At 44.0% G+C, this 19,011-nt stretch overlaps 1 protein-coding gene across 4 annotated transcripts in view; it reads right to left on the bottom strand.

The window, feature by feature from the left end:
* The window catches only part of LOC147018722 (serine/threonine-protein kinase sel-5-like), an 81,842-nt gene that overhangs the window by 36,966 nt on the left and 25,865 nt on the right, over positions 1–19,011 (bottom strand). For all 4 annotated transcript variants that reach the window (XM_085898723.1, XM_085898726.1, XM_085898724.1 and 1 more), the window contains 4 exons: positions 13,378–13,459; positions 11,830–11,962; positions 11,605–11,708; positions 11,408–11,487 (listed from right to left, as the gene is read on the bottom strand). In XM_085898723.1, the coding sequence (XP_085754849.1) occupies positions 11,408–11,487; positions 11,605–11,708; positions 11,830–11,962; positions 13,378–13,459 (399 nt within the window). The remainder of the gene's footprint in view (positions 1–11,407; positions 11,488–11,604; positions 11,709–11,829; positions 11,963–13,377; positions 13,460–19,011) is intronic.

Consider the following 19,011-nt stretch of genomic DNA (forward strand, 5'->3'; position numbering starts at 1 on the left):
TTCAACATTCTCAAAAACTTCCCCCTCAACTCTCACTCTCCCTTCTCAAAGTTGTCCCCCCAAACCTTCACATCCACAAAGCAGTCTCCTTCCCCTGCCCTCTATCTTCCATCTCATTCCTCCACCTCCTCCAATCTTCAACTTCCCTCTGCCATTACTCCCCACTGCTACTCATCCCATCACCACCAAGCCTTTTCACTTCCTCATCCAGCCCTCTCCCCAATAGGCCAGAATTATTTCTCGAAAAGGGCCCTGAATAAGGCTCGAGAAGCATTTTTTAGTAAAAGTTGGGAACATGACTTTTTAACATAATTAAGGTATGCTGAATTTGACGAGCCCTGTTCCCAAGCTGAATTTTGAGTTTTTGACCATCCAATTAGCATAAACAAAATGGCTGCCAAATTGACAATTTTGGGCACTTTCTTGGGACAGGTACTACTATACCAGCACAATGCTAATCTATTTTACTTGTGAACAACTGTCAAGTTGTTAAGGGCTTGTGTAGGCCGAGACTAATGATTCATTCTTGTGTGCAGGCTACAATGGATCCCATGATTAGCTTGAAGAGGCAGTCACCTGTAGACTACAGCCTGAGCATTTTCTGCCAAACGCATAATGTCAGAAAAAAACCTGAGTGAAGCAACTGAACATGGACTCACAACACTCAGGAATGCAGCCTGCAGCAGAAAGAAGCTGAGGAACTCCAAAAATATAGACTTAATTGATCGTCTTGAGAATGCATTAGATTCTGCCACAGCCGTATCACTTGTGTGGCACAGAATGCGCTATGCCCACTTCACGGACAAGAGTAAAATAGAACGTCTTCAGAGGACTCAGACAGAGTATTCAACAGATGGAGCAGGTTGCAGTTCAGGTGTTCCAGGTGGTAACAGGCGTTCATTGCGAAAAGGTGTGCAGCCAGTCAACTGGAGCCTTTGCATTTTCTGTCAAACTGCAAATAAGAAGACACGACTGATCTCCGTCATGACTAAGCAATGAGTGATCAAATAATTCAAGCCTCACATCTTGACGACAAAGTTGGCCTTCGACTAGCAGGAGATATTGATCTAATTGCAGCTGAAGCCAAATATCATCTGCCTTGTCTTCGCGTATTTAACAGGTCTACCTCCAAAACAAAGCAGGAGTCAGCAAATACAGATCTTGCTGTGATACGACTTTGCCAAGAACTCCAATCAGCTGACTAAGGACATGTGATTCTTCTGGATGATGTATGGGAAAGGTATAAGGAGCTAGCTGAGGAATCTTCAACCATGATTCGGCCATCCCATCAAAGCAGAAGAGGAACATTCAAGGAAAAGTTGCAGTCACAGCTTGGGGACATTTTCAATTTCTTTCAACCTCTTGACAGTTGTATATCAGAATGAAAAACCGTATTGATTCCCACAAAGTACCAGCCAACAGCACTTTTGCAGATGAAAGCAGACACAGAGGAGAGTGTGGAAAAGTTAACTTTTCTGAGATATGAGCCCCAGGATGACATTTCCTTTCACTTGTTCATGGAGCTATGAAAGTCCGTGGAGACATGATGGAAACTCCAGGACACAAAGGGTTCTCTGTCAGTGAGGAAGATGCTGTAGCATGCATTCCCGAGAGTTTATATATGCTTCTGAGACTGATCGTCGGTGGTCAGGCATCCCTTGAAGATGATAGCCCTGGGAACAATGAAGAACATGTCCAGAGCAGAGTTCTGAGTGTGGCACAAGATCTTGTCTACTGCGTCAGTGGTGGCAAAGAATGGACTCCAAAACATGTTGGTCTTGCAAGTACTCATCAAGCTACACGGTTAAAAAGACCTAGTACGATTGTTCAACAAGGCAGGGCATTGCCTGAGTTACGAATAGGTGTTGCAAGTGGACACTTCCTTGGCTGAGAGCACTCTCAAATCATTGGACAAAGCAACTAGTGCCATCATTCCACCAAACATTGAGGCAAATAAATTCATCCACTACACCTGTGATAACATTGACATCCTTGATGAAACACTTGATGGAAAGAATACCTTCCATGCAACTCAAATGGCAGCATGGCAATGAGGCCAAACAACTGATGCTTCTCTTAAAAATCTCGAGCTATCCACAAGACATACTTTGATTGTGCCAAATGGCCTGGAGGAGCTGCATCCTGTCAGTATAACTCGTGGAAAATGCAAGCCAGTATTCACAGCACCCGTCAACGAAGCCTGCTTCAGCAAATCTGAGGAGGACAGTGAGTATGCAAGACAAGCAAAAGCTACAGACCTAGCTTTCTTCTTGAGCCATCAAAATTCAGAGATAAAACCTTCTTGGACACTATTCAATCAGTCATTGCCATCAGAGGAACCAGAACAGACAGCAGTAGGATATTTGCCTACAATCCTTGCTCCCGCTCATGAGTTGGATACTTTGAATACCGCTGTGAAGAGATGCATGGCAATATCTTCACATTTTGGACAGGAACACACAGTCCTCACAGTCGACCAAGCGCTGTACTGCAGACTTTTGGAGCTAAAGTGGTTTGTTCCAGAATACCAGGATAAGTCAATACTGTTACGAATCTGGCAGCCATGAGCACACAACATTCAGGTCCCCGAAGCTAAGTTATCTCGATAAGTAAGTGTTTACAGTTAGGGCCCCCTACCTGTGTCTAACAGGAATTACATGTGTGCGCTGCAGAGTTTCGTTTACAACAAATCTCCTTCACTTCACACACCGACGCCATTGCCCACGTGCGTTCAGCCACGTACGTGGGCGGAGATTTGAATCGCTTCAAACTGGGACTCCGCCCAGGAAGGCAAGGGCATGCCCCTTGTCCAATCATGCCACAGAGAGCGAGTTTCCCACGGCACCCCTGCCAATGGGGTTGAGATTGCCACAGAGAGCGACTTTCCCACGACACCCCATCCAATGAAGGTGGAGAGCGCCTCAGATGGCGATTTTCTCACCCCGGAGGAAAAAGGAATAAAAGGAATGCCAGGCTGGGAGCGTTGGTGGTGGTCGTGGTGGTGGAGATAGTCGTCGTCTTGGGGGTCACGGGTCTTGGAGCTGGCTGGTTCGTCTGGTCCTGGGTCATCGTCGTCTTTGATCTTCTCCTTGGTCTTGGCCAATTGGTGCGTGGCCGGTTGGACAGCACGGTACCTGGTGCTTGGAGCGGCATCTTGTTGCGGGTTCGAGTCCCGCCGAGCCAGATAGTCAAAGACCACACGAGGTGGACAGGTCCAAGCACAGGCTCTGGTCTCCAGCTCACCTTGCCTTGAGCTGGAAGCCTTCAATAAAGACCCGACGGGGTCCGTGTGTGTGTGTGTGTGTGTCTGTGTGCGCGCGCATCTCTGCGCGTCCCTCTGCGCGCGCGTGCCTCTGCGAGCGTGCGCGCGCGTCTCTGTGTGTGTGTGGGTCCATCTTCAAGTAGAACTGTTAAGTGTTTTTGTTGTACATTATTCACATTCCTTAGTCGTGATAACTCTGCCCTTACATGCTGCCCTCGTTCCCCCAATTAATGTTAATAAATACCACTCTTGTTGAATGTCCCAGCTCGTCCTTGTCCTTTCTGCCATTGGTTTGCCGCGCTGCGAACGGGAACTAGGAGGCCTCATTGCTGCCGAAATCGTGCAATCGGCCTGGCAGGATTCTGGTACTCTCCGCTCGGGGTACGGCTCGGATCGCACAGATCCTGCCGAGGGTGAATTTCCCCGGTAGTTTGGATGTCGTGGGTATTTTGGTAAATTGAAATTGTCAATCGACCATATCCCACGTGGTCGACCTATTGGCAATCTTTGGTCCGATAAGGGACCCGGCGGCTCCGGAGTTATCCGGGGTGACGACCTATAAATTCCGGGTGTTCGGTGGAACCGACTACTGTTCCACCTAGTGGTCGTGCTCGCCACCGAAACTCGGCCCCACAACAATACCTCGCCAAGGTGGCCTTCACGTATCGATGAACTTCCTCAAGGCCATAGGAGATCATATGAATCGTTCCGGACAAGCTAAGTGTGGGTGGAGCGTGGACTGCTCGGGCAAGGCACTGGAGAACTTCTTCTGGCAGGAAAGGCAGACAACAAAGCTATGAGGGCACACAAACTGACTTTGCAAGCTCTGTGGTGTCTCCTGATGCCAAGCCTTCTCTCCTTTGTTGCAGAGGTGGACGAGGACTGCCATGCTTGCATTTCCAGGATGGCTTCTGATGACGACCCGCAAAAGATTCCAGAACTGATAACATTTCTGGATCAGGAAAAGTTCAGGAAGCTCCTGGATGATTTTGTTGAGAGTAGATCTGATGATGTGAACTTCAGCTTCTGTTGGCAATATATGGACATGGTCGCTATACTTCTGCAACACACTTGAGCTCAGCGTGATAGCTTCTGGGATCTCTATCTTTACTCTTTCAGTCTGATGTTTCCCTACTTCAAGCGGTATGACCACTTGAACTATGCACGATGGGGTCCAGTGTATCTAGTGGAGATGCATCAGCTTCCAGAACCTGTTTTAGCAGAGTTCCAAAGAGGAAATTTTGTAGTCAAGAGATCTGCTCACAAGTTCAGCCAAGTAGATCCTGACCAGGCCATGGAATGGATAAATGGCACAGGCAAGAAAGGAGGTGGTATCATTGGTGTCACCAAGACGACATCAGCTCTGTGTAGGTGGACACTCTCCTTTAACCTGAGATCTCACATAGCAGAACAAACCCATGGAATGTACAGTCTACACCGTGGGAGTACAGACCTTCACAACAAAGCAACCAAATCATGACAAACGAGAGACAATGATGACGAGAATTCTTTACTTTCCACTTTCCAGGGATTCAGTGTGTTCTCATCTGTATGACATCCAGGTACGTTGCAAAACGTCGCGACGAAAGACCTCGCAACAGAGTCAATTCAAGAATCACTACTACGTGCCAAGGAGCTTGGACAAGAAGAAGTCAAGAAATTTGTTCAGGACAGGTTGATCATGGCTGAGCAATGTGATAAGCCACATGTTTCAATCCATGACCATCTGCACAGGAATAACGCCCCAACATTTGCCACTTTATACGAAGTGGTAAAACACACAAAGGACAAAGACAAGAAAATTGTTCTGAAGACAGACATAAATGTCCTCCAACGTCTAATTACTGCCTATGAGACGGGTCGGCCAGTTCATTTACCATCTGTGCTCAAACATGAGCTTCTTCCGGTCCTGTATCCCTTGCCAAAATGAATGGTACACTACGGACTGGAAACAAATCGTAACTTGCTAACGTGATAACAGAAGACATAGACTGTCCTGAGACAATTCAAATTCATGACACGTCAACTTGCCTCATCATTGATGGACAAGCATTGGTAGCTCTTGGAAAGCCTGATGATGCTGTAACCTTTGGAGATATGGCCGACACGTACGTGAAAACTGTGCTGAAAGCAGGTTCCAAATATGAAAGAATTGATATTGTGTTCGACAGATACAGGGAAGAAACAATCAAGGGTACAACCAGAACGCGGCGCAGTAAAGCAACACGGTCAATCAGACGGCTTGTGGAAGGTCGTGATGTACCTCTTCCAAAGAACTGGTCAAATTTTCTGTCACTAGCTGATAATAAAGCAGATCTAGCACATTTCTTGTCTGAGGAACTGTGTTCACAGGCACCGAAGGATTAAGAAATTGTAGTTGCCGGGGGATTTAGAGAGGAACTCGAGGTCAAGTCATCAAAAGGTACAACTGATTTGACACCTCTGAAATCCACACATGAAGTAGCAGACACATGATTGGTGCTGCATGCCATCCACAGCCCGTTTAATACAGTTGTTGTGTCTTCCAGGGACAATGATGTTCTCCTGCTTCTGGTATACGACTTTTGACGTATGCAATGCGAGCATCTCTGTATGATGTCGGGCACATCTAAGAAATGGCGGTATATACCCATTGATGCAGTTTTCAACAAACTACCAAGAGGCTCAGCAGCATCCTTGCACACATATCATGCATTGACTGGGTGTGACACCACCTCCTAAATCACAAATCACAAACGATCATCATGAATTGCTGAAGAACTTGGGCATTGGTGAACTCACAGAGGAAACCATTGTCTGCAAAATATACAATGTGCACACAACAGACTCTGTTGACGCAGCACGGCATTTATTGTTCTCCAAGACGGGGAAACCAGAAGCCATGGTCCCAACAAGTGATGCGCTCCGTTTCCATTTGATGAGAGTACACTATCAAGCGATGATATGGAGAAATTCCCACTGCCTCACACCTGAGCTCCCTGCACCCTCTGAAATGGGATGGAGACTTGGGGAATCAGGACTGCAACCATACTGTTATCATTGAGTCCCACTCCAGACAGTTGCCTCGAGATGGTAGCCTGCGCATGTTGGAAACAATGCAAGACTCGACGCTGCACATGCCGGAATTCAGGATTACGATGCACATCAATGTGTGCATGCCAGCAACAGATTGATGATCAGACTCCTTGCATGAATTCAATGTGATTTGCCTCAAAGATGTTCGGCATTCCTGAAAACTGTTTATGCTGACTGAAATTTGTTCACGTAGCAGCATGAGAGAACTTTGTTTAGTTTTTGTGATTACAGACCAGCAACTTTAACTTCTACATTATATTAATAAACATCGGTAACCATGTAAACATTAATTAAAACGCTTCAAACATGGCAATCATTTTTCTCGACCCTCAAAACGTAGGTCTCGGCATCTCATTTGTCAGGTTTGCATGCAGAGTAACAAAGTTACAGTAGAAAATAGATTTTTTTTTTTTGGTAATGGTGGTAGCTAATTAGCATAATAATAGATTTTTGGCATGTTTCGAATTTAATTAGCCTGTAGCTTTGATCTATTGCTCAAGGGACATTTCTAAGATGCGTACATGTAAACAATGTGCATTTATTTAAATGGTATAGTAGTGCCTGTCCCAAGAAAGTGTCCAAAATTGTCAATTTGGCAGCCATTTTGTTTATGCTAATTAGATGGTGAAAAACTCAAAATTCAGCTTGGGAACACAGGGCTAGTCAAATTCAGCATACCTTAATTATATTAAAAAGTCTTGTTCCCAACTTTTACGAAAAAATGCTTCTGGGATGCACATTTCTCAGAAATACGTCGAGTCGACAAGCTCTTTTGCAATCCCCCACACTCATTCAATAACTCCAACAACCCCCCCCCCTCCACTGCACCCAAAGCCTCCACCCCTCCCTCTTCCTTTGCAGTGTGGACCTCAAACATACAGGGCCTTCGCTCAAACCTGATATCTTGCCATACAGGTTGCCACTGACAAACCAGACAATCTACTTAACAGAAACTTTCCTCCTTCAAGACATCTCTGATTCCCGTGTATGTCTCCCTGGTTGCTCCATCCTCCGATATGACAAACCAGAGCCTCGTCCTGGTAGAGGTGTTGCTCTCTGAATCAAAAACTCTATTCCTCACCCTCCATGCACTGCCCTCATTCCCCCACACCCCCAGGAATACATCCGGCTATGGCTTGCCCTCCACTCCCACCTCATGTTTATATGTGTGTTGTACCGTCCACCGAACAGTGATGAATCCATTTACACCTCGCTCACCAAAAACATGGACCAACTTCTATCTTCTCATCCAAACTCTCTCTTCCTCATATGTGGTGACTTAAATTGTCATCATGCCAGTTGGCTGGGTGTGGGTACTTCTCTCACCTGCCGTGGCTCTTAAGCAAAAGACTTCTGTGACTCATTGGGACTGACACAATCTGTCAACTTCTCAGCCCGGATCTCAGCCAACGGTATTCCACCTCTTCTGGATATGATTTTTGACCAATTTCCCAGAAAATATCTGCTGTTATTCCTCTGCTCCAATCAGTTCATCTGGCCAAGGGCTTGTCAAAGTGGACATCTCCCTGGCTGTTATCAGAGAACCACCTCAGTGCCATCATGTCTGGCATTTCACTCAGGCCGACTGGCAGGGACTTCAAGCAGCCATCAAACTTCTCCTGTTTGTACTTTCTCCGACATCAACTCATCCTGGGAATTCTTTCAAAGAAACTTGTATTGCTCTCCCTCTCTCTCTCTCTCATGCAGGGATTTATCCCATCTAGTCTTCAGTTGTCATACCCTTCCTCCTCCCCATGGTTCACTGAAACTTGTGGCGAGGCAGTTGGCCTGACACAACTTGCCTTCGCCTCATGGAAGGCTAATCCAACTGAAGGAAATCTAAATTCTTTCCACAAAGCTCGGAACAAGTGTGTATCTACCCTCAAGAGAGCCAGAAAACAACATCTTTCTCATCTCAAGTCTGAACTCTCAAACTTGTCTCCCTCCGCCAAATCCTGGTGGCATCTAGTCAAGTGTTTCTGGTGGATGTTCTCCCTCCATCCACTCCCTTACCTCAAATCGCCACACAGCTGTCACGGCACATGAAAAGGCTGAATGCTTCCAAATCGTGTGCCTGAGAACCATCACTTTCTGTACCCACCTGAACCAGTCGTACCCAGCTGTCCCTGGACTCCTGATGGAGACCTTTTCTCCTGACAAGGTGGAGAGCTTGCTGTCAAACCTCGACTCAGATTCTGCAACCGGTCCAGACAGCATCAGCCCAAGTGTCCTAAAAACCTGATCTGCTGCTCTTGCTCACCCCTCTGTTCTGTTCACCCTCTCATTTGCTCAAGGTCATCTGCCATCTGCTTGGAATCAGCAACCATTACCGACTGCTCTGCATTAATAATAATTAAAGTTTTAAAAAGGTGCAAAAACAGATCCCTACAACTACAGACCAGTCAGCCTTCGACCAATCAGCAAGGTTATGGAATCCATTTTCACTTCAGACATTATATCCTTCCTCTTCTCCAATGGCTTGATTTCCGATCATCAATTTGGTTTCAGACCAGGTCACGCTACCCTGCATATGCTGCTTCTGCTCTCCCAACAATGGAGGAGATCCTCAACGCCAGACATGAAATCAGAGCCTCAATGCCCTCGACATATCACATATTTTCGATACGGTCTGGCACCCTGCCCTGCTCACCAAACCCTCTTCCTATGGTATCAAAGGTCATCTCCACTCATGGCTCACAGACTTCCTCTCCTGTCGCAGCCAACATGTGGCCCTCAATGGAGTTCTCTCATCCCCTCTTCCTGTCCAGGCTGAAGTTCAATGCAGTGTTCTGGGCTCTGTTCTGTTTTTCATCAATGATCTCTCTGACTCTCTGGAAAATCCTCCTCTTTGCTGATGACTCCACCCGCTGCCATACCATCCGTCATCACTCAGATCAGCAAGCAGTAGCCTCTTCACTCTGCAGATCTGGATAAAATCACAATCTGGTCCAACACATGGAACATGTCTTTCAATCCTGACAAATCTCACACTCTCACTATATCTGCGAAAGGACGCTATGGAAACCCCCACATCTACTTTCTCAACAACCCTCTTGAAAAGTCCTTTCATTCAAGCTTCTGGGTCTCACTATTTGCCATGATCTTTCCTCGGAAAGCCACATTTCAAAGCTGGCCTTCAAAGCCAGTCACCGATTGGGCATCCTCTATCATGCAAAGTCCTTCTTTGGCCCACCTGAGCTCCTGACCACATACAAAGCTTTCGGCCACAGCCTGATGGAGTACTGCTCTCGGCTCTGGGCTGGTGCTCCTGCCTCTCACCTTTCTCGGCTTCACGCTGTGGAAACAAAAGCATTTTGGATCATTTGTATCTCCCACGATGAGGCTGAGTCTTTGGGTCTCACTCACCGCAGGCATGTCAGTGGTGTTTCCACCTTCGACCGTCTCCTCTCTGGCCTCACCCCCCCAACCCCGCTCTGTCTGCGATATGTCCCGTCCCCCAACCCCCCACCCATATTTCCACAGGGCGCTCAAGGTCCACCAGCAACCCCCTTCTAGTAAAACTACCAAATCAAGAACCACTGCTCACTTTCACTCTTTCATTCCTTGTTTTTCCCCACCTTTCGAAGAAACTCCCACACTCTCGTCAATGAGTACAACTCCAGGTCTTCAAAACAGCTGTTCACTACCATGTCTTATCTTTCCCCCATCCAAAACCACCATCATTTCTACCCCTGTTAATCCACCCCAAACCCACATCCTTCAAATTTCCTGTTTTCCTTCCTGAAAGTCCCTGTAGTGTCCATGTTGCTTACCCCATGTACCCGCCCCATCCCTCTCCCTTCCACAAATCTCCTATTGTCTCGTTCCCCAGTTTTGTGCTTCCCTCTCCCACTCCTCCTGTCTCATGCTCCCCTTGTTACACATTGTGTGTTAGCTCTTATATGAGACTTGACATTGTATCTTAAAAAAAAAAGTTGGTTAACATTACTTGTGATGACAGCATAGTCTTTCCAATTGCAGACATCCATGAAATAAATAATCAAGCCTGGCATGGTCACAGGAAAAACTCTCGCAAGGATCAAAGTCGACTCACTGGCAGCCATTGTCGAGGGTTTAGGGAGCACGTGCAAGTCCACAGTTCTTTGGGCATTTAACTGGTCCACATCATCGCGAGTCTGCAGTATGGGCAGCTGCAAGATCTCAGCACTGTTGGTGACCTGAGAAAGTTCTCTAAACCTCTTTCAGGTACTTTTCCAAGTATTTTCCACTTGTTTCAGAAGCATGCAAGCCATTTTAGCCAACAATCCTCATCTCGAACGCATGATAAAATTTATCGTGGTCTGATGGCCACTGTTACTGGGGGTTCCTACCACTGAATTGAAAAGAAGTAGAAGGATTATATCCCGTGTGTAGTGTCGCCACCATGAGGTTTGATCACATGACAAACACCATCTTGGTTAGCACTACTCGAGTCACCCGAAAAGTGGATCTCATTTGTTTTCAATGCATCTCAGACTGAAAAAAATCTTGTAAATTTCAAGCAAATGCTCTGTGAAAATGCCATTTTGTGCAGCAATGCACCGCTCCAATCGATTCCAGAAGGGTTGTGCAAAGATGTTTCACAGGTAATTTTATATACTGCTGAACAGGATGTGTGTCGTTTTACCCCTGGGCTGCTCCCGAAGGGAACAGGTATTTCTCGTCCTTTCAACTGTCAAATCGTACATCTTCATTTTAACTAACCCGATGTCACACCAGCATTTTGTATCAGGGTTCTGACAAATAGGGGGTGCCTGCTACACATCTTATTCGCAAAGAGAAAAAATCCTCCTGAACTGTCATGGATGCGTGCTTACGTCACATTTCTGGTGTATCAGTTTGAGGACGACGTAAATGCATTTATTTATACGAGGAATGAAGATCGAAGATTTGGCCTCAGGGTATTGGGGGGGAGACCTGGCAAAAATGTGCACATGCTGACGAAGAATATGTGCTGTGCTCATCTGCAAACGAGCTGAGTATGCCAATGTGTGCAAGCGTGAACTTTGTGTGTATGTGCCAGCCCACCCGTTATGTGCAACTTGACCTCAATTCACTCATTCCACGCACCTGGCTTTACTCCGACTTTTCCGCAGTACGACTTCACTGGCTGTCAATGGTTCTGGAAGATGAGTTGGAAGCATAGTTCCCTGAAAATCATACAAGAAAAAGGTAAGATACCTCTCCTTTGCCAAACTAGAAACTGATTGTAATGCTCAGGCTAAGATTTCAAACTTTAGGAGGGGGGGGGAAAAAAAACAACTCACTTGTTGATTGGATACCGGGCACTCACAGTTGGCAAGTTTGAAAGCTAATGAGGAAACTTGGAAAATGTCTGGCCTCACATCTGGATCTGGTTCAAGCAAGTATCCTGGCAAGTAATCATGACAATGAAGTAGAAATTGATTGCTAAAAACATCGAATACGCAAGCTATCGTTAAAAAAAGGGAGAAAATAATTATTTTAGCTTCTAATTATAAGAGTAAGCTTACGGATGAGGCAATGCATTGTGTACGAGTAACAGGAGTGATCGGGGATGGTGAAAGTGCCGTCACAAATAGCCACCTGGCTGTCTCCAAATGGCAATGAGAAGAAGCACAATTTGTAGAGGAGGCAGCCTAAAGCCTGTTAAAAGAATAACAAAAAACATTTTTATAAGCACATTCAACTTGGAGCACAATTGTGAAATAAAACAAAACCTGAATCTCAACAAAAAACATGAGGAACGTTGCAGGAGTGATGGTTATTTGGTCATGCTGGTGTTTAAAGAGAGACGTGCGTGTTGGATAGCATTTTACAATGAAGCAAAACTATATATTCTCCACCGACTAAAACACAGGAGGCATGCATTTTGAAGTTGGTGTTAAACGATGAAAAATATTTAGTAAATGTCAAACCAAATTGAATCATGAGAGCAAGTTACATTCACCATTGTTGGATGCTTGCAAAAGAGCATGATACATATTCATCACGTATTCCACCTCTGGGACTGGTAGGATGGCCGAGCGATGCGCACACTCGCCTACAAGCTGTTTCACCTCGGTTCGAATCTCTGTCCGGCTATAAACTGTCATGCCGACGTTTCACAGACAGGGCGATTCATCAGTGTGTGCGCCGTCCCTTGGATGGACGTTAAACTGGGTGTTCCGTCTGTCGGCATTAGTTTGTAGATGTTAAATATCCCATGGGGGTCCTTCGTGAACAGCAGATGAGCCATCGCCGGCACCCTGAACAAATTACAAATTCCTGCCCCAACTATAACTACTACTGGGAAGGCAATGGCAAACCACCCAGTACAATCCTTGCCAAGAAACTGCTTCAGCAGCACCGACATTCTGAAACAGCATGGTACATCAGAATGAGAATTCCACCTCAGGGCTGGCAAAGATAACCTCGAGGTATGGACACTCACCTCTGAGCTGGCTGGCCTGGGTTCGATTCCTGACCCAACTTTATAAACATTCAGATTGGCATTTCATAGGGAGGTCATTGCATCACAAATTGTGACATTTCCCAGGGTGGATGTTAAACCATGTGTCCTATATGCTAGCAGTTGCTGCTGGATGTAAACAACAACAAACAAACACCAAAAAAAAGAAATTGCACCCATGTTCAAAGGAAGCGGCTCAATTTAGCATTTTTCGTGTGAAATAAGCAAAGCCAAGAAATGGCCGACACCTATTAGAACCCCTTAGAAAGGTTCTTCATTTTTGATGCACGGATGGACGGACAGATGGAAGGAAGGACAGAGTCAACTATTGAAGCAGCTTCACCACTTAAAAATCCCTTGGTGTCTTTTGTGAAGTGTAGTTGAGTCATCACAGGTACCCTGGCCAAATTCCAAACCAGCCATCAAACAGGCCTGGCCAGCCACTTCGTGAAAGACTCGGGCCAAAAATTAGTCAGATGACTCCACAAGGTGGAATTGGAGAAATTATAATGGTAATGGGTTGTTGAAGTCGCAGTAGCATTGTAAAGAATTGACAAAGTAAAAATCAAGAGTTTGTGTACAGAAAAAAAATATAACAATAATAACTTGCCCAAATATCTGCTTTCGTTGTAATAGGTTTTCCACTGTAAAGATTCACCATCTCTGGTGCTCGATAAGACAATGTGGTACACCTGTAGATGACGAGAGAAAAGCTAATTAGAAGTAAAACTTGCAACAAATCATTAAAAAGAAGATAAATTGGTGTAAAAAGAGACTTTCATTCGAGCTGCAGTATTAACAATGTCATTGTAGTCATTATACATATAAATATCCTTTTCACACAAAACAAACAACAAAAACATTAATAACCTCAGAGGTATCTTTGGAAGTAAAGCCAATTCTAGCCCACCTGTCAGTACCTCCCCCAATTTGGGGCTCTCACGTGACACTTCTGTTTCCTCGCAAGATGAAATTTTTAGGGTTGTTACCATGGGGTATTTAATCCTGCTCACGCCCCAGGTTATCTCGGAGGTAACACTGTACCCTGGGGTGTTATTAGGGTACCCAGTCTGATGGACTGGGTAACCTATTGTTTTTCTTCTGTTTATTAGGGTACCCAGTCAAATGGACTGGGTAACATATTGTTTTTCTTCTTTATTATTTCTTATTAGGGTACCCAGAAAAATGGACTGAGTAACCGATTGTTATTCTTCTGTTTATTTCTTATTTATTCTTTATTCTTTTTTCGCCGTCAATTTGCGGGTTCTTTCGCTTTAAAAATCATTTTCTCAGGAATGGTAAGTCCAATCGACACAAAATTTTCACCATAGTATGTATCTTTTTTGATAGCAAACTTAATTGGTAATTGTGATGTCATAGGTCACGTGGTACGGGCGCTATCTTGAAAAAAAAAACGATAAAGTTTGGACCTTTGTATCTCTAAAATGGTGCAATGGAAAAAAAATTTTGCTTCATACATTTGAATAAGCTCCTAATGGGGAACACGGGTGATTTTCGTGATGTCATCGGTCAAAAGGTGTGCCGGTCAAAACTTGTTAGGTACAACGCTGCATAGGAAAAATCTGAAATTTCTTGAGCCTCATCTGCACAACTCACCGCAGAAAAAATATATTATGACGTCATAGGTCACTTGGTTCGGCAGCCATCTTGTTTTGAATTTTTTTTTGTTTTTTTAATCTTCTCCAGAACGGCCAGACACTTTGAGGCGAAACTTTACACACATTCCTCATGAGGTCCTTTTTCAAGTTTGTTAATTGTTATTGATTGGTCACATAGCTTGGTGGCCATCTTGAATTTACCCTAAACCTTCAAACATCTTCTCCAGAACGGCTCATCAGATCAAGGGGAAACTTCACAAACGTATTGCGCACGAGTAGGGAATATAAGTTTGTTAATTTCTAATTGATAGATCACATGGTTTGGCAGCCATGTTGGATTCAAGAAAAATATTAAGTAATGTTTTCTCTGGAATCACATAACCTATCAAAGCAAAAATTTGCAACTATCATCCTCCATGATGTCTGCATTCATAGTAAAAATTATGACATCACACGTCACAGGGTTTGGTGGCCATGGTGGATTGAAAGATAAATATTAATTAATGTTTACTCTGGAACCGCTGTATCTATATAGGCCAAACTTCAGAAATGTAATCTAGCCGACATGTGAAACGTAGGTTTAAAATTTCAACCAGATCGGCCACGCGGTTTGGCAGCCAGAATTATTTAATTATTTGAATCTGAGAACTTTTACATTTGTTTTTTCCAGAAGGCTCACTTGGCTGCACCTGCCTGCGTTTGAGGGCACAGGAATAGCAATTCAATTGATACCGACAATGCCCCCACGAAAAAGGTCCAACTGCATACGTAATAACTAGACTGAACACTTTGTGCTCTTCGGTTCGTTACTCGTCTGTTCCGCGCTGTCTCGAAGCAGGGCTGCATTTGTATCACTCTTAAATAATGTTTTCTCTGGAAGCACTTATCCTATTGAAGGGAAACTTTGCAAAATTCTCATTTTAGTCTCACGTTGTATCAAAGGCGGATATCTGGGTACCCGGTCATCACTGCCAGCAGTTATAAAGTGGCAGTTCTAGTTTCTTATTCCGCCGGCAATTTGCGGGTTCTTTCGCTTTAAAAATCATTTTCTCAGGAATGGTAAGTCCGATTGACACGAAATTTTCACCATAGTATGTATCTTTTTTGATAGCATACTTAATTGATAATTATGACGCCATAGGTCACGTGGTACGGGCGCCATCTTGAAAATAGATAAAATTTGGACATCTGCATCTCTGAAACCGAGCAATGGAAATTTTTTTTGCTTCATACATTTTAATAAGCTCTCCATGGGGAACGTCATGGGGGATTTTTCGTGACGTCATCGGTGAAGCAGTATGCCGGTGAAAATTCAAGTAGAACGCAACATGGGAAAAATCTGAAATTTGAGTGTCATCTACATAACAAGTCACAAGAGAAAAAAATTATGACATCATAGGTGACTTGGTTTGGCAGCCATCTTGTTTTGAAAAAAATAATTAAAAACATCTTGTCCAGAATGGCTGAACAGATTGAGGCGAAACTTTACACCTACATTCCCCATGATATCCTTTTACAAGTTTGTTAATTTCTTATTGATAGGTCACATGGTTTAACGACCATCTTGAATTTACCCGAAAACCTTCAAGCATCTTCTTCTCCAGAAAGGCTGGTCAGACAGATCAAGTGGAAACTTCACATACGTATTAAATACACGTAGGGAGTACAAGTTTGTTAATGAATAATTGATAGGTCACATGGTTTGGCAGCCATGTTGGATTTAAGAAAAATATTAAATAATGTTTTCTCTGGAACCACATAACCTATCGAAGTGAAACTTGGCAACTGTAATCTTCCCCCATGCCTGCATATACGGTAAAAATGACCACATGGTTTGTTGGCCATCTTGGATAGAAAAACGCACCTTATCCGATTAACACGAAACTTCACACACGTGTTCCACTACACGATTGGAAGCAGAATATAAATTTATGATGTCATAGGTCACATGGTTCGTCAGCCATCTTGGATTGAAAATAAATAAATTTTAAAAATCTTCTTCTCCAGAACGGCTGGACAGATTGAAGCAAAAATTCACACACTTTCCCCAAGACAACCTTTCACAAGTTTGTTAATTTTGAGTTGATAGGTCACATGGTTTGGCGGCCATAATGAATTTACCCGAAAACCTTCAAACATCTCCAGAATGGCTGATCAGATCAAGGGGAAACTTCACATACATATTACACACGAGCAGTGAATATAAGTTTGTTAATTTCAAATTGATAGCCCACATGGTTTGGCAGCCATGTTGGATTCAAGAATTATATTAAATAACGTTTTCTCTGGAACAACATATCCTAACGAAGTGAAACTTGGCAACTATCATACACAACAATGTCTGCATATATGGTAAAAATTATGACGTCGCAAGTCACATGCTTTGGCCTCCATCTTGGATAGAAAAACGTACCTTGTCTGATCAACACGAAACTTAACAAGCATGATCCACTACCTCATTAGAGGAAGAATTTAAATTTATGTTGCAATAGGTCACATGGTACGGCAGCCATATTGGATTGAAAATTAATAACTTTAAAGTCTTCTTCTCTGAAACGGCTGAACAGATCGAGGCGAAACTCCACAGATATGACCGACTCTCCATGACAAATAAAAAGTTCTCCCCCCCCCCCACCTCCCACTTTTGATGTACGACACATCGTTTGGCAGCCATAGTTGATTGAAGGAAAAATATGAATTAATGTTTACTCTGGAACTACTGCATCAATAAATGTGAAATATCAGAGTTATGATGGAACAGTCATGTGGAATGAAGGTTTGAAATTTCAACTCGATCGGGCCCAGGGTTTGGCAGCCATGTTGGATTGAAGGGGAAATATTAATGAATGTTTACTCTGGAACTGCTGTGTCAATACATGTAAAACTTCAAAATTATCGAGCCCACATGTAAAATAGTTTTAAAATTTCAACCCGATTGGCCACACGGTTTGGCAGCCAGAATTATTTATTAATTTGAATTTGAGAACTGGATTTTTTTTTTTTTTACAGAAGGCTCACTTGGCTGCACCTGCATGTGTTTGATGGCACAGGAACAGCAATTCAATTGATACCGACAATGTCCCCAGAAAAAGGGCTAACTGCAAACGTAATAAATAGATTGAACACTTTGTGCTACCCGGTTCGTAACTCGTCAGTCCCGCGCTGTATCGAAGCAGGGCTGTATTTATATCAATCTTAAGTAATATTTTTTTCTGGAACCACTTATCCTATTGAAGCGAAACTTCGCAACGATCATCGACAGAAAGTCTCACGTTGTATCAAAGGCGGACATCTGGGTACCCGGTAATCACTGCCAGCAGTTATAAAGTGGCAGTTCTAGTTACATTTGAAGTCTTTTGCCCCAAATGCCGTTCTGGAGGTTCTTCCTTTCATCTGTGCTCAAGCAGAAGACGTGACTTTCCAAATGACGTATGAATGCTAAATGAGGCTTTTTGCACATGTGCCGTGTGTGCATGTACGCTCGATTGGTTCAACTTGCCGGGAACTTTTCACCTGCCTTTATCAGCATGAAATGTGGTTTAAATGGTCTTTTCAACATAATTTTCAGCATTTAGATGAAAAAGTGGAATTTTTTAGATGACTTACTATAATTATTCTAATTCCTGAAGGCAAATCAGACTCACAGAAATATGAGAAATATCTGTGGATTCGGTTCCAGGTTTGTAACATTTCTTGCCAGTACAAATGAGCAGTGATATATACACACACAATCAAAATAAATAAATAAAAAAGAGCCTTTTTACAGCCATTTTCCCTGCTGAGCAGGGGTTAGCTTTTTGCGGGCTTCATGCAATCATGGTTCCCTTCTTGAGGCAATGTTTTTATGGCCGGATGCCCTTCCTGACGCCAACCCTGGTCACCTCTTACGACACACAGGGATATGGTACACCTATTCTAACCGGGGCATACACCGGGACCAGTACACTGGTACTCATTTCGTCAACCTCGGAAGGATGACAGGCTGAGTCAACCCCTGGTGTCAATTCAGTGGATAACGGGACTCAAACTCAGGCCCTAGGATCCCAAGCCAGCCACCCTAACCACGAAGCAAACACCAGGCTTACTCTCTTTTTAACAATCGATGCCAAAAAAAACAAAAAAAAAAAAACCTTTTGACAATAGAAATTTTTTTTAAAAACAACCATCACAGCTCCCATAGTTTTCAAGAGTTGGATTCGATGTTGGCCAAATATCATCATTTTAAACTTAGCCTGTCCATCCAAAAGCCCCAAACATGTCCTACCCATCAGTATTCAGAAGAACCTAATCCAGATACAGTCCATTCACTGGTAGCGATCCGTCGGGGGTGGGTTTGTGCCGCACACGCCCATCCACTCAGGCCTTCCACTGACCCACAAGGTCGGGAGTTTGTACGACGAGCAGGTACCCCTTCAGCGATCTTGGAAGTTCTCCAAGTCTTTTGTTGGGCAGAGGCACAGCCCTCCCTCTCGAGTACTTTTCCAAATATTTTTGCCTTCTTTTAGAGCTTTGTGAGCCATTTCAGTCAACGATGCTTATCCCAGACACATGTTATACTTTCTTTCGCCCTGAACACGCAAGTTTCCAGGGGTTTTTGAACATGCGCACCGAGCATTCTGGGGTAA

The sequence above is a fragment of the Eptatretus burgeri genome, chromosome 10 (assembly GCF_056783735.1).
Source record: "Eptatretus burgeri isolate ZD-2024b chromosome 10, Ebu_testis_v1, whole genome shotgun sequence".
Lineage (NCBI taxonomy): Eukaryota > Metazoa > Chordata > Myxini > Myxiniformes > Myxinidae > Eptatretus > Eptatretus burgeri.